Source organism: Syngnathoides biaculeatus, chromosome 12 (genome assembly GCF_019802595.1).
Source record: "Syngnathoides biaculeatus isolate LvHL_M chromosome 12, ASM1980259v1, whole genome shotgun sequence".
Lineage (NCBI taxonomy): Eukaryota > Metazoa > Chordata > Actinopteri > Syngnathiformes > Syngnathidae > Syngnathoides > Syngnathoides biaculeatus.
Window position 1 is genome coordinate 22892948 of NC_084651.1, and position 15254 is coordinate 22908201.

The 15254-nt window shown below is 44.1% G+C and overlaps 1 protein-coding gene across 3 annotated transcripts in view; it reads left to right on the forward strand.

Moving 5' to 3' along the window:
* LOC133509803 (adhesion G protein-coupled receptor A1) overlaps positions 1 to 15254 on the forward strand; it is a 244421-nt gene that overhangs the window by 111480 nt on the left and 117687 nt on the right. For 2 of the 3 annotated variants that reach the window (XM_061837178.1, XM_061837180.1), the window contains 3 exons: positions 1145 to 1294; positions 5094 to 5255; positions 9775 to 10005. In XM_061837178.1, coding sequence (XP_061693162.1) covers positions 1145 to 1294; positions 5094 to 5255; positions 9775 to 10005 — 543 coding nt within the window. The remainder of the gene's footprint in view (positions 1 to 1144; positions 1295 to 5093; positions 5256 to 9774; positions 10006 to 15254) is intronic. The other variant, XM_061837179.1, reaches the window with a different exon arrangement.

A 15254-nucleotide genomic window follows, 5' to 3' on the forward strand; every position in this document is an offset into this window, starting at 1 on the left:
AAAGTGAATCATGTTGTGATCAAAGCTAGTTAAAAACGTTTGACAGGAGGCCTTTATAATCGGAACCAAATCCAACTTTAATCACAAGCATTAAAGTATGCGCGTAATCATGACCACATCCGCAACATTGCTGTGACTTGTCAAAATTAGTTGCAAGTAAACATTGCAGTCAGGAGACACAGAAACAGCCTGTGCACAAGCAAAATTCAGCAATCATTTCTCCTTCAATGGGTCAAACAAGAAACCATTTAAGTGTACACAAACTCGCTTTTCATCATTGCTAGCAACTTGGCCGTTTGAGATTGACGCTTGTAACATTTTTACATCTTGAAAACACATACCAGGATCTACCGAGCCCTCCATGTTCCCGAGCTCCAATACTGCCATATGCTGGTTTTATGGAACCGAAAAATAGTTTTGAGTGATTGATGTTGCAAAATAGCTGACCGTTACATTCGCTTGAACAAAATGATGACCGACTTAAAAATGCAGGTCAAAATTACCTCCTACTCTTTCTTAAGCAATTGGATGAACCTTCCATGATTATTTGGGGAAATTGTTCTATTAATTCCAAATAGTCATCATAAAATGGTTGTTGTTTGCTGACAGTGATGAAATTGAGTCTCTGCTTGCTCATAACGCGTTTTGACCAACAAAGTTAGGAGCACAATGCTTTTTTTCAAATAAGTACCTCTAAGAGATCCCGCCATCAAATGTCATTAATTTCTGTTGAGTGTGGTAGGTGCACCTTTTTAGCAGATATTGGCGAAGTGGTTGCATGACTTTACCCATTTTTTTCACACTGCGGTTATTTCCGTTGATGACTGCTAAAATGTTGCATTTCGGCACTGATAAGAAAACACAAAAATGCTTTTGACATGGTTTATTGCAAAATAAGTGGACGTGGACAATTATTAAAACAATATTTTATTTTTATTTAACAATATTTTATTGCTATATTTTGATACCGAATTACTGACAATACTGTTGTGTGTTAATAGTTGATGCCTTTTATTGTATTTTACCAATAGTAATTCCTTGTAACATTTAACCCCATCCGTGGAATGACCCATGTACATGTTATGAAAGCCAAGTTGTGTTTTTCGTGATGAACTTCAAACTCTCAAGCTCTATTTTACAACAGATAACCGTCAACCTTACCAATGCTCAGACTTTGGCCCAGCAATTAGTCACCTTCACCAGCCGGGCAGCTCACTTTACTGATGTCATGGATGTCATTTTTGTGACACATCTAGTGGAGAGACTGAGCAGGCTTGTGAAGAAGCACAAGGAAGTAAGTGTCAACACAGAAATATGGTACATAATTCAACAGAATTTTTGGTACCCTGGTAAATGTCTTTTGTAGATTGCAAGTTCCAGCTCCTTCTACAGATGTTTAATAGAATTTAGATCAGGGCACGAAATGCCACTTTAAAATACCCCAATATTTTGTTCTTAGTCTTTCTTGAGGGTTAGTTGTGTGTTTTGGGTCTTTACCCTGTTGGATGCCAGGCAGTGTGTTTTCCTCCAGGATTCATTGATTGTCTTCAGATTTTCATTGAGTCCTACACAGGAAACACCCTGTGCTGAATGCGACATAGAAACCCCAGAACATAACCAAGCTCTCTGCATGTTTCACAGTTGGTCCACTGTGACTTTTTTGTATGCATATTGTTTGCAGATTCGCAAACATTCTATTCTATTCATATTCTTCCACTTATCAGAGTTTGGCTCAGGGAGAGAGCAACCTGAGCAGAAAAGCTCAGAAATTCTCTCACCCCAGCCTCTTCATCCAGCGTTTCCGTGGGGATCCTAAGATGTTGATGTAGTCTCTACAACATCTCCTGGGTCTCCCCTGGGGTTTCCTCTCGGTGGGACATGGCTAGAAAAACCTCACCAGGCAGGTGTTCAATAGCCCATGTCGCATTATTTGACTCTTCTCGACAAATAGGACTAGCTACTCTATTTTTTTCTGGATATCGGATTTTCTTTGCCTGTCTCTAAGGGAGACCCCAGCCACCCTTGGTTGTCATTTTAGCGGCTTGTATCGGGGATGTTGTTCTTTTGTTTAGGACCCACATTTCGTGACCACACTTGTGGGAGAGAATGTAAATTGATTGAGCCCCTCATCAGATCTCTGCTCCTAGAATCCATTTGTCACAGGTGCCCCTACCATGGGCATAAAGACCCATTAATCTTCTAGCATAATTGTGACATTTAGATGATAGTGAGACACAAAGACCTCCACCACGTTAAGATGAGGCCTCAAGGAGGGTTAGGGATGATGTAAGCGTCCAAAGCACATCTCCTAGAAGTTGCAGTAGCTCATCTATAAGGACTTGTACTTTGGGACCTGAGGGTTGGAGCCCTGGACAAAATGTAAAATTGCAACTAAAATAGTTGTTGCTTCCTGGCTTCTGTTGGAGTGCCCTTAAGCAAAGCATCCTAATGATTTTTTTAACGATTTATTTGTGTGATACAGCTGGAAATAAGTATTTGAACACCTGAGAAAACCAATGCTAATATTTGGTACAGTAGCCTTTGTTTGCAATTACAGAGGTCAAACGTTTCCTGTAGTTGTTCACCAGGTTTGCACACATTGCAGGTGGGATTTTGGCCCACTCCTCCACACAGATCTTCTCTAGATCAGACAGGTTTCTGGTCTGTTGCCGAGAAACATGGAATTTCAGCTCCCTCAAAAGATTTTCTATTGCCAGAACCTTGATATGCTTCTTACGGAGTCACTCCTTGGTTTCCCTGGCTGTGTGCTTCGGGTCATTGTCATGTTGAAAGACCCAGCCACAACCCATCTTCAATGCTCTGACTGAGGGAAAGAGGTTGTTCCCCAAAATCTCACAATACATGGCCGCGATCATCCTCTCTTTAATACAGTGCAGTGGCCCTGTCCTATGTGCAGAAAAACACCCCCAAAAGCATGATGCTACCACCCACATTCTTCACAGTAAGGATGGTGTTCTTAGGATGGAACTCGTCATTTGTCTTCTTCCAAACACGATTAGTAGAATTATGACCAAAAAGATCCATTTTGGTCTCATCTGACCACAAAAGTTTCTCCCATGACTCCTCTGTATCATCCAAATGGTCATTGGCAAACTTAAGACAGGTTTCGACATGTGCTGGTTTAAGTAGGGGAGCCTTCCTTGCCATGCACAATTTCAAACCATGACGTCTTAGTGTATTACCAACAGTCACCTCGGAAACAGTGGTCCCAGCTCTTTTAACGTCATTGACCTAGTCCTGTCGTGTAGTCCTTCGTGGAATTCTCACCTTACTAAGGATTATTGAGACCCCACGAGGTGATATCTTGCATGGGGCTCCACTCCGATTGAGATTGACCGTCATGTTTAGCTTCTTCCATTTTCTCATGATTGCTCCAGCTTTTTTCACCAAGTTGCTTGGCAATTTCTCCGTAGCCCTTTCCAACCATGTGGAGTTGTACAATTTTGTCTCTGGTGGTCTTGTCCATGTTACACGTTTGAGTCTTACTGAATGTATGGGATGGACGGGTTTCTTTATGCAGCTAACGACTTCACAAAGTTGTGCATCTGATTCAGGATAATATATGGAGTTAAGGTGTGCTTTTAAAGGCCGACTAACAGGTCTTTGAGGGTCAGAATTCTAGCTGATAGACAGATGTTCAAATACTTATTTGCAGCTGCATCACACAAATAAATCGTTAAAAAAATCATACACTGTAATTTCTAGATTTTTCTTTTGAGATTACCTCTCTCACAGTGAACGTGCACCAATGATAAAAATTTAATTTTAAGTGTGGGAATTTGCAATACAGCAAGGTGTTCAAATACTTATTTTCTTCATTGTATGCGCCCTGTGACTGACTCCCGAACAGTTCAGGGTTTAGTCTGCCGTTTGCTTGATGTTAGCTTGGATAGGATCCGGCCCTCCTGCGACACTTGTGAGGATAAGCATCTTGGTCAACAGACATGGATCTAAATTCAATTGAACATTTTTGTAAGGAGTTGAAACATGCAGTTTGAAGAAGGCATCTGTCAAATGCCAGTCACATTGAGAGATACAATTACTGCTCAAATACAGTGATTGCCCCAAATTGTTTTGAAACAAAATAAATGTTTATTGAGTATAACAAAATTAGGATTAAAAAGCGGCATTTTTTTTACGGCAGTATAAAAATCTGTCCGTATGTACATACACATCATTAATTATTTATGCCAACATGAGGAACTGTCTTTTAACTGATTTGGTAGCATTTTTGGATTGTCATTGTTAAGCCTTTGCTTGCAATCCCAAATGCAACTTTCTCCCTGTTCTACACAACCATCAAAAAGTATTTGCATTGTTAGACCCTATCGTTTTGTGAGTATTAGTTATAAAATGTTTGGAACCAAGGATTTGTCATTTTGTTAAAAACACTCAGTATTTTATAACTTATACAAAGACAACAATGTAATTTTTCAGAAGGGAGAATGCTTTGACTTGCTAAAAAGTCATTCCCAACATGAATTGACAACAAAAATTTGAAATTTTTCCTCTCATCCAGTTCCTGTTATTTATGCTGCCAACAGATCTGAATGATAATTACTCTGTGGTAGAAGGACAAAGATGGGCTTTGTTTTGCTTAAAGTGAAACTATGTTTTTGGCCAGAGGCAACCAGGGGCCCCAAATGACATTGACTGTCAGGTAGTGCTGAGTTTAACCCTCACGTGTCTAATTACCCCTAATGGGTCACAAGGGAGATGCTATTATTTGGTGATATTTCATGTGTATATTAAGACCAGGCAGTGGAAGCCACACACAGCCATCTGTTAAGGAATAGAAAAATTAAGCAACAATGAAAAGTACAGTAAGTAAATAGCAAGCTGCCATCCCAGGGAAGCAATTACAGAGCTGCTAATCTAAATTAAATCTCTCTATATTGAATGAAGCCACCATTCCTTCCTTCACAATTGTGATTCTGAATTATAAATCTGTCTGTTGTTGACCTGACTGCTGTGAATAATCTGTCAGCCTCTTTGTGTCCAAGGTTTTTTTTTTTTTTTTAAATCTATGTTCAAATATAATTTTGCACACAGATCTTGTTCTGTGTCTGCAGCTGGGAGACTATATTTCAGAGATAGCTAGCAACATGATGCTTGTAGAGGAGCATATCTTGTGGATGGCCCAGAACGAAGCAAGAGCATGCACTCGGATCGTTCAGTGTGTGGAGCGCATCGCTGACCTGGCACTGACTGGAGACAATCAGGCTATTTCAAAGGTATGATTAAAAAAACACAATGCGAGGTTCTACGTGCAACTCAAAATTATAAGAAATCATTTGGCTTTGGAAACAATTGTCACGACCCATCGATGCGGAGGGAGGACCCACATGCAGGACCGGGAGACGCAGAGGTAATTCGGGAAAAACATTTATTGTTCCAAGGTTGGGGATCAAGCAGGCAGTCAGGTGCAGCAGCAGTAGTCAGGACATCAGGCGTAGAGAGCAGGTTCGCGGGCAGGCAGGAGTCAGTACACGGGAGATCGATCAAAGAAGGCAGGAGTGTCAAAGGAGTCAGCCTTACGGGGTCGGTCGGAGAACAGGCGGGGGTCGGTACACACGGGTTTATGATCAGAGATACGGGAGTGCAGGAACAGGGCATGAGTTGAAACGATCTGGCGAAGGACCAGTTATCCCCAGGGTCCTATATACACCGGGGCTAATCAGACAGCATAGACAAAAATTAACAAACACAGACAAAAATTAACAAATCCAGGGGCGGGTGGAAGGAGGTCCGAGGGAGGGGACCCCATGGCCCCCAACCCCAGTCTCGCTTTTGGTGGCCTGGACGGCCACCAGAAGCGAGGTGTCCGGTTGGACAGGACAGGAGGACGACCCGGACGCCAAGCACCAGGACCCCTATGTAGCGATTTGGGTGGATGGCCTCGGGGAGGAACCCAACGGCGAAGCACGAACCAGACAAAGGCACGCAACTGCTCTGACGAAGCCCTCCGAAGACACGGTTGCGAGACGACCGGGTATCGGTCGCCGCCGAGGCTTGGTCGGCAGGTGGCCAGCGGTCGGTCGCCGCTGCCGAGGCCAGGTCATGAAGCGGCTGGGAACCATCAGGAGTGAAGAGGACTGTGGTACCGTCGCCGTCTGCTGGAGAGGAACATGGGGATGCCAAAGAGCCGTCCTGATAGGGGTGTGGAACGACCGTGTGCCAGTCGCCATCGAAGCGGAAGCGTAGGACGGCTGCGGATTGGTCGCCGCTGAGACAGAGGCGAGGGTTGGACGTGGGCCGGTCACCGACGAAGCAGGAGCGTGGGGCGACCACGGACCGGTCGCTGATGAAGCGGGAGCGTGAGGCGACTGCGGAACCGTTGCTGCTGTCCACTGGACAGGAACGTGAGGCGGCTGTGGAACCATCGCCACCTCCTCGACAGGAATGTGAGGCGGCCGTGGCGCCATCACCACCTCCTGGACAGGAACGTGAGGCGGCTGCGGAACCATCGCCACCTCCTCGACAGGAGCGTGAGGCGGCTGCGGCACCATCGCCACCTCCTGGACAGGAACGTGAGATTTGGATCTTGGCTCCTGAAACCCTACAGGCAGCAGAACTCTGCATTGTTCCACTTCCAGTGTTTGCATTGGCACTCCTGAACTGAGCGCTTGTTCCTGAACAAGAGAATAAGAATAAGTTCCTTCAGATGGAGATCGACTGGCTCATAGTCAGGTGTCCCGGAGGAGAACTGGCAGACACTAGGGGGCGTGAATGAATCATTTCTGGACACGCACGGAGTGATGGGAATGATAAAGTCCTCCTCCTCTTCACTGGAAGAAAATAGTTTGCCTCGCCTTTAACAGAATTCACCCCAGCCTCTGAACTTAAGCCCTCTGCAAGTTGCTTCTGGGTCTTGTTCCTTGTTGCATGTTGAAGGCGCTCTGGCAGGCTCATCCTCGATCGCCAATTCCACCCTTTTCCTATGGTGGTCTTGCGGACGCCTATCACCAACGCGACGTAGGTGTGACGCAGCAGTAAATCTGTTGCCACCCGCAATGTGAGCTCGGTCCGAAAACGGGCCTAAGGATACCGTGGCATGAGCCTGGATCAGCAGCGCGTCTGTAGAAGCCGCGACGTGAGTGTGACGAGGTGGCGGATCGGTTTCCACTGCAACTTGAGCTTGCAGTGACTTCGTTGATACAGCGACGTGGGAATGGCGCGGCGTTGGATCTGTTGCCACAGCGTCATGGGAATGGCGCGGTGGGGGATGCGTTGCCACAGCGACGTTAAATTTGCTTGGTAGCTGGTCCGTTGCCACTGCAGCGTGCATAAGTCAGCAACGAGTCCGTTGAAACCGCGAAGTGGGGGTGTCTCGGGAGCGGATCGGTTGCAACGGTGACATGAGCCTTGTTTGGTAGGGAGTCCGTTGCTACTGCGATGTGCGCGTGACTTGTCTGGGAGTCCGTTGCCACAGCGACATGGACCTTGCTCGGTAGCGGATCCATAGCCACTGCAGCGGGAACCTGAGTCAGCAGCGAGTCTGCAGCAACTCCGACGTCAGCGTAGCTTGGCTGGTTCTCTAATCCTTGCCGGACTTGGGCCGTGAGGGCCGCCAGTTCGGGGCTCTGCCGCTCTATTTCCGCCCGCATTTCACGATAGAAAACCTCGTGATTTAGCGACCCCTCCTCCCTCTGGGCTGGAAGCTTCACCATCAGCTGCGGGTCTGCTGGTTTAACCATTGCCGGTGAGTCGTGGGTGGACGAGGACGGCGTATTGGTTGCCGCGCACGGGAGGCACAAGGGAGCACCCAGCCTGGGCGTCTCCTCTGGCCCCCATGCGGAGGACCCGAGTAGATGGCCAAGCGGGTTCCCACAAACGGATTGGAGGACTCGGAGCTACCGGGCGAAGACACTCGGGAGCTGGAAACGCGGGGAGGTGAAACAAACTGACTGGGATTAACGATCAGGCGAAAAGATTCATAGTCGAAATAATCTGAGTCGTAGTCAGGCAGCCAGTTATATAAATCAAGGTCCTCCTCATAGTCCGAAAAATCAGAGTCCAAAAGAATATGAGGCGCTGGATGGGTCGTGGTCGGGACGTATTCATAGCTCGCCGGCGGAGCGTGTGACATGGAAGCGGAGGACATCATGGAGCCTACCCGGATCGGACAGGCTTTGTCCTCCAGCAGTCGGTCTACCTTGCATCGGTCACAGCAACGCTGGGTCTTTCCTGCTGGGTCTTTCCTGCTGGGTCCTGTTTTGGCCAGATCATTCTGTCACAACCCATCGATATGGAGGGAGGACCCAAATGCAGGACTCGGGAGACGCAGAGTTAATTTGGGAAAAACGTTTATTGTTCCAAGTTCGGGGATCAGGCAGGCAGTCAGGTGCAGCAGCGGTAGTCAGGAAGTCGGGCGTAGAGAGCAGGTCCGCGGGCAGGCAGGAGTCGGTACATGAGAGATCGATCAAAGAAGGCAGGAGTGTCAAAGAAGTCAGGCTTACGGGGTCGGTCGGAGAACAGGCAGAGGTCGGTACACACGGGTTCACGAGCAGAGATACGAGAGTGCAGGAACGGGGCATGAGTTGCAACGATCTGGCGGAGGACCAGTCGTCCCCAGGGTCCTATATACACCGGGGCCAATCAGCGAGCATGAGGCGCAAGTGTGCACCTCCCAATCAGTGCTGGACCGGCAGCACCATGACAACAATATGCTTTTTAAATTTGCATACTAACTAATGTGTCCTTTGCAAGTCTCCAATGTGCAGGTGTTTCATAAGGATTTGGTATTATACATGCACTCTCAAATGTATTAATGTGAACATTATTTAGTGTTTTTTGTCTGAAAATGGGGCGGCACGATAGCTCAGTTGGTAAAGCGTTGGCCTCACAGTTCTGAGGTCCCGGGTTCAATCCTGGACCCGCCTGTGTGGAGTTTGCATGTTCTCCCCGTACCTGTGTGGGTTTCCTCTGGGCACTTTGGTTTCCTCCCACATTCCAAAAACATGCAACATTAATTGGACACTCTAAATTGCCCCTAGGTGTGATTGTGAGTGCGTCTGTTGTCTCAATGTGCTCTGTGATCGGCTGGCAACCAGTTCAGGGTGTACCCCGCCTCCTGCCCGTTGATAGCTGGATAGGCTCCATCACTCCCCCCGACCCTTGTGAGGATAAGCGGTGAAGAAATGGATGGAAAATTGATGTATGAAAATGGAAATATATATAATGAGAGGTTTCAACATTGAACAACAACAAAAAATTGTCAAGTGGGTTGCCAACCAATGACCTAACTGACACGATATTGGCACCATGTTGGAAACAAATGGTGTGGAGCTCATAAAATAACCTGTCAGAAGCACTTACCAGTAAATTAGAAACACATTATTTTAGTGTGCCGCCATATTTGGCCTTTTCTTATGCATTCTATTGTGGACATTCTAAGCAACCATGTAGTAAGCACACACTGTCTACTTTCTTGAGCAAGTGAGGATGTATGTTTATCAAACCCTTGACTTTTTCATTTGCAGGAGATACTCTCTTGAATGTGGTGGATGCAAAATGTGTTCGTTAACACAATCAATTGCAATAAATTCACTGATGAATGTTAACAAATGGTAATCAGCTGGTCAACTATAGTATGCGACTTTAGTTTGCCTGAACTGATAGGCTTGATACCGTATGCTGCCCAGCTTAATAGGTTCTCTAGTACAAAGTTCTGCTATCCTAAAGTTCTCTAAATGTCCACATTACTCTTGCTCTCCTTTTTACTCATTCACCTTACCCCACCTCTTTTCTCAGGTGTCTGCTAACATAGCTCTGGAGGCCTTTCTGATCCGACCATCCAACTTTCTTGGTCTTTCTTGCACGGCTCTCCAACAGCCTCCATTGTCTCCAACATCACCCCTACTGGAAAGCCATACCACAAAGGATAAGGATACAAGCAGAGAACATGACACCATGGGCGAATCGTTCCTCAACTTTAAATGTGATAAAATCAATCGAGGCTCACCAGCCACTCATCTCCGCATGGTAATGTTTCCAAAACTGCTTGAAAATGTGCTATTTTTCTCTTAAGCGGTCTTTTGCTTACAAAAATTTACCTTTGGTCAGGGAACTTAAGCTATATTTGGGCGCTGGCGGACTTTCTATTGCACGGAACACAGAATGACCATGTTTTATTTCAAGATAATGTGATTCATCCCCCCACGTTGGTGTTGTGCAGGTAAATGGAGTACATTCATTGGGTTGGGCTTATTTTACCTTTATGTGACAAGGATCTTCCACGGACATGCACTGTATATTTTATAATGGAAATTAATGTATATCATATAAATAGTTGTGCTGTGTTTGGGTAGTTCTGGAAATCTTGAACCAAAAGTTCACTGGAAGGCATTTTTCTCATGTATTCATCCATCCACCCATTTTCTTAGCTGCTTATCCTCACAAGGGTTGCGGGAGTGCTGGAGCCTATCCCAGCTGTCATCGGGCAGGAGGCGGGGTACACGCTAAACCGGTTCCCAACCAATCGCAGGGCGCATCGAGTTAGAGAGCCGCACTCACAATCACACCTAGGGGCAATTTAGAGTGTCCAATTAATGTTACATGTTTTTGGGATGTGGGAGGAAACTGGAGTGCCCAGAGAAAACCCATGCAGGCATGGGGAGAACATGCAAACTCCACACAGGGAGAACATGCAAACTCCACACAGGCGGAGGTCCTCAGAACAGTGAAGCCACTGCTTTCCAGCTGGACCACCGGGCCGCCTCATGTATTCATTTGCTAGTAAATTAAAAAAAAAGGGTTTATCTTACAACCCATCTTAATCAATCACACTGCTATTCTCGTACGTGCTGTGTGCCTATGAAGTTTGTCCTAACATGACACCTCTCTCAGCTTGTGATACATACGGATTTGCTTTGTGTATGGCGTTGTGTACCTCTCATTCTAAATCAGTTCACTCCTCTTGAGGCTATCCTGACATATCTCCTCAGCAGTCAAGATCTTCATCAGCAGAAAATGGATAAACATGCAGCTGCTGTGGTAGTGGTAGTGCTCTGGAAGTCTTCAGAATTTCGTGTTGAGAGCTAGTTTATTTGGTAATTAATTTTTGTGTGAGAGTAGATGGTGCTTGTATGCTGGTCTACTAAAACAATCAGTGGACATGTTTGTGCTACTGGGCTTATTTGACTTCTCTAATCTTCTTCTCTGGTGAGACTGTCATGTCTCTATGCTTTGGCAGCAGCTTAAGTACTCTGCCGCATTTTACCTCGGGGCTGTTCATGCAACACTGTGCGCATGTATTAGCAGACTTATAAGTCACACTTTGTCAGGACAATGCAACACTAAATAATTATTCCCAACAGGCCCTCTTTAATGTTTCCAGATGGACTTTAAAATAGGTGGCTGAAACATTATCTCCTAGAAGGGGCTAAATATAAGCAGGGATGGAGGTGCACCTTAAATGCACCTGACTCTGCAAAGCTTTTTGTCTCTTGAGAGACGAAGTGATGAGAATAACAGCAGTATAATTAAACCACTTGTTTTTCCAATAACACATAATCTAATTATTTATTTTTTAACTCATAATAACAACTAATTTATTGCTGCCTATGACCACCGGTGAGTTGGACTCATTCGAGTCACTAGTTGCCAGAGTACCGATCTAAGAACTGTTACACATGCCATATACAGTACATAGACCTTAAAATATGTACATGCTGAATAAGGTGCAACAAACATCAAAAATTCCAAACAAGCAATTATTACAGCATGGTCCACGAAATAAACATACTGTAGTTGGGCTGCACAATTATAGCCAAAACAATTCTGACAATAATTTTGATCAACGTTGTAATCACAATTATTCCTCATTATGGAGAAATCTTTATTTTTATTGGATGCCTTTTCAACAAACAACATGTAACAGTTTTCAGCGCAAATAATCTTTAAATAAGAATACATGATGGATGATAATAACAAATAAATGTAGCCAAGGGCTAAGTGTTACCAGGGTTTCACTGAATAAATATGCTTTTACGAGGTGCAATCACAAACTGGAATGGAAGCAAATACAGTTAATGCATAAACTGCAATAACATTAGGTTGGAAGCATCGATTTTTCATTTGAAAATTGCTTCTCAAAAAAGTCAATTGTCAAGGATGGGTACATCTCCATTGTTCTCCCTGACTGGTCAATTGTGCATGATCACAAGCTGCAAAGAACTCGAGTTTTGAGTTTCCTCTCTATTCTGGTGTTTTTTTTTTCTTTTTTACTGTGGTCACGCCAACTGAAATTTTTAAGTCAAGCCAGCTTCAACAAAGTTTGTTAATAGTCATGCCGTAACATGCACCCTGTCCGCCAATGTGATAAGAGGCCCAACTTCAAAATACAGTGGTACCTCTACTTGGGAAATTAATCCATTCCGGAAGGCGTTTCGTCATGGGAGTTTTTTCGTAAGTGGAAGTGCTTTTTACATGTAAATGGCCTAATCCATTCCAAGACACCCGCCAAAAATAAGTATTCAAAGTACATAATGTAAAGAATACTAAAAATTCTGTTCATCTACCTTTGCTATTGGGCAACTATGTGATGAGAAGTGTGAGTGACAAGCAAAAAGCATCATGGGGGACGGACGAGGAGGCAAACATTTAACAGCTGAGAGAAAACATACATACAAATGTGCGTACCCACACAACTTAACGCCACCAAAATTTCTTGGGGCTCATGTTGAAGAAAGATGAATTAACTAGCAAAAAACCGCAAATGAAATACTCACAAAAAAGTTGTAATTTACCAATGTGCGCTAGCATGTAACACCGTGTGAAAGCGTTAGCATGTTTTGGTGACAGTCGAGTGTCCAGTATACATTATTTCTGTAGTTTAGAGGAAGAAAATTAAGTAATTTAAGATATTATTGCAGTCATGAAAATTAATTATATATCTATATCCTCACTCCTATTTTAGTGGCAATGACATGATTGAAAAGGGAACCTGATACCAAATTAAATCCCTGTCTCAACTATTTTTGCAAGTAGAAAATGAAACATGCACATTCAATGCACCAAGCTTAGCCAGTCATCTCCATGGAGCCTTCCTTGAAGCTCATTGGTCATTTCTCTATTGCTTAAGATAAATTTATTGCAGGGCATGAGAAATTTTCACTTGAATAAACACGTCTTCATCTCAATTCACAATGCCTTTGGCAAAGATACAGCCATTTCAATTCATTCAACTCCGTCGGATTCCATTTATGAATGCACCGATAGCCAGGTAATTGCATTTGGACCAAATTGCATAGCAAGTTATTCCTGAGGTGGAATGTGTCTTTACAGTCCTTGCAACGAGACAGCAAATGGAGCATAAGAGTGCTTTTGCCTTAAAATTATGGCATTGTGATGCATAATTACCCTCCTCATATCATTTGTACAGAATGTTGCTGCATAAATGAATTAAGAAGGAAAGTAAATCTATCCATCAATTTTTTTTATCCTGCTTATCCTCACTAGGGTCAGTGGCATGGTGGACCCTATCTTTCTTCAGCCACGAGGCATGGTGCAGCCTGAACTGGTCGCCATCTAATCATAGGGCACATTTAAACAAACATCCATTCACAGTCAAATTCACACCTATGGGCAATTTAGCATTGTCAATTAACTTATCAAGGATCGCTTCAGGGTGTGGGAAGAAACCAGAGTCCCCGGATGAAACTCATGCAGGCACGGGAAGAACATGCAAATTCCACACAGGCAAGGTTTGAACTGGGGCCCTCAAAACTGCGAGGCAGATGTGCTCACCAGTCGTCCACTGTTCCACCAGTGAAAATGAATGTCTCGTGAATTTGATACACAACAGAGAAGAAGGTATTAATCCATGCCAGAAGCCTGAGCATGTACCTGGGCTGCAGTTATCTTCAAATATGGAGAAACAAAGTCCCTTTACAAGGTTTTTACTTTTCCTAGCGTCATGCAAAAGTAATGCCCCCCCAATTACAAAGCAATTGGACTTGGTCCTACCTCTCTCCATATAGCATAAAAGCAGTTGAGTGAGATCTCCCAGGCCCAGTTGTTCAAAGGTAATCTGATCGGATGCTGGATAATGGATTGGATGGGTTAGATCATGTCATCAAATCTTGTTTTAATGTGCACCAACCCACAGTCTGTGTTGTTCAAAAGCTTTTATTAGTATTTGGGACAAATACTTGGGATGATTCTTATCCCAACAGTTAGGCGGGTTCAGGGTGAATTCTAGGAACAAAATCTCATTTACATTAAATTCTAACTGGTCAAATAAATAGCATTTATCATGCATTGGATATGTATTTCTTTATGTTTTTTCAACTGATTTGAAAACTATCCAGTTAAAATCTACACTACACCTGCACACCTTGCAAGTAGAAATAAATAATTCCTGAGCAAAAGTTGATGTTATTTCTTCATTTTCAACTTCCTCAGGTGCATCATTGAGCACGTCTCTTTGGAAATCCATTTAAATGCTCAATAGCACACTTTGTTCTTTTTAATGCTTCAAGGTTGAAATTTTAAGTTTGAATTTGAAGTACTGGGAATGTATAACAGCGGCACAGTGGAGCAACTGTACAGCATTGGCCTCAGAGTTCTTAGGACCCAGGTTCAATCCCAGCACCACCTGTGTGGAGTTTGCAGGTTTTCCTCATGTCTGTCTGGGTTTTATCCGGGCACTCTGGTTTGCTCAAAGATCCCAAAAACATGCAACATTAATTGGACACTCTAAATTGCCCCTCGGTGTGATTGTGAGTGCGACTGTTGTCTGTCTCCATGTGAGCTGTGATTGGGTGGCAACCAGTTCAGGGTGTACACTGCCTCCTGCCCATTGACAGCTGGAATAGGCTCCAGCACTCCCTGCGACTATTGTAAGGATAAGCAGCAAAGAAAATGGATGGATGGAATGTATAGTTTCTTTAATTGTTGAGTTGATTGAAGATGGGGTGCTGAATTTGTAGTATTTGTGGATTTGAAGTATGTGAATAATCAAAGAAAAAGTGGTAAAAGTGGACGAGATTATCTCTTTTTCCAGTGAGAAAGGTTTGGTCTGAAACTAAAGTAGAAAGTACAGGATGAGATGGTGTGTAATCTTAAAATTCCACCTTGGCATTGCCTGATCAAGGATGAAAGCACAGACAAAACAGTGCACAAAAAGCTAATTCTGTATTTTAAACAAAGGAGGCAACATAACATTAACCTAAGTTGGAAGCAACCTTTCAAATTTATAGTTCAAAGATGGCTTGGTTTGGTTAGCAATG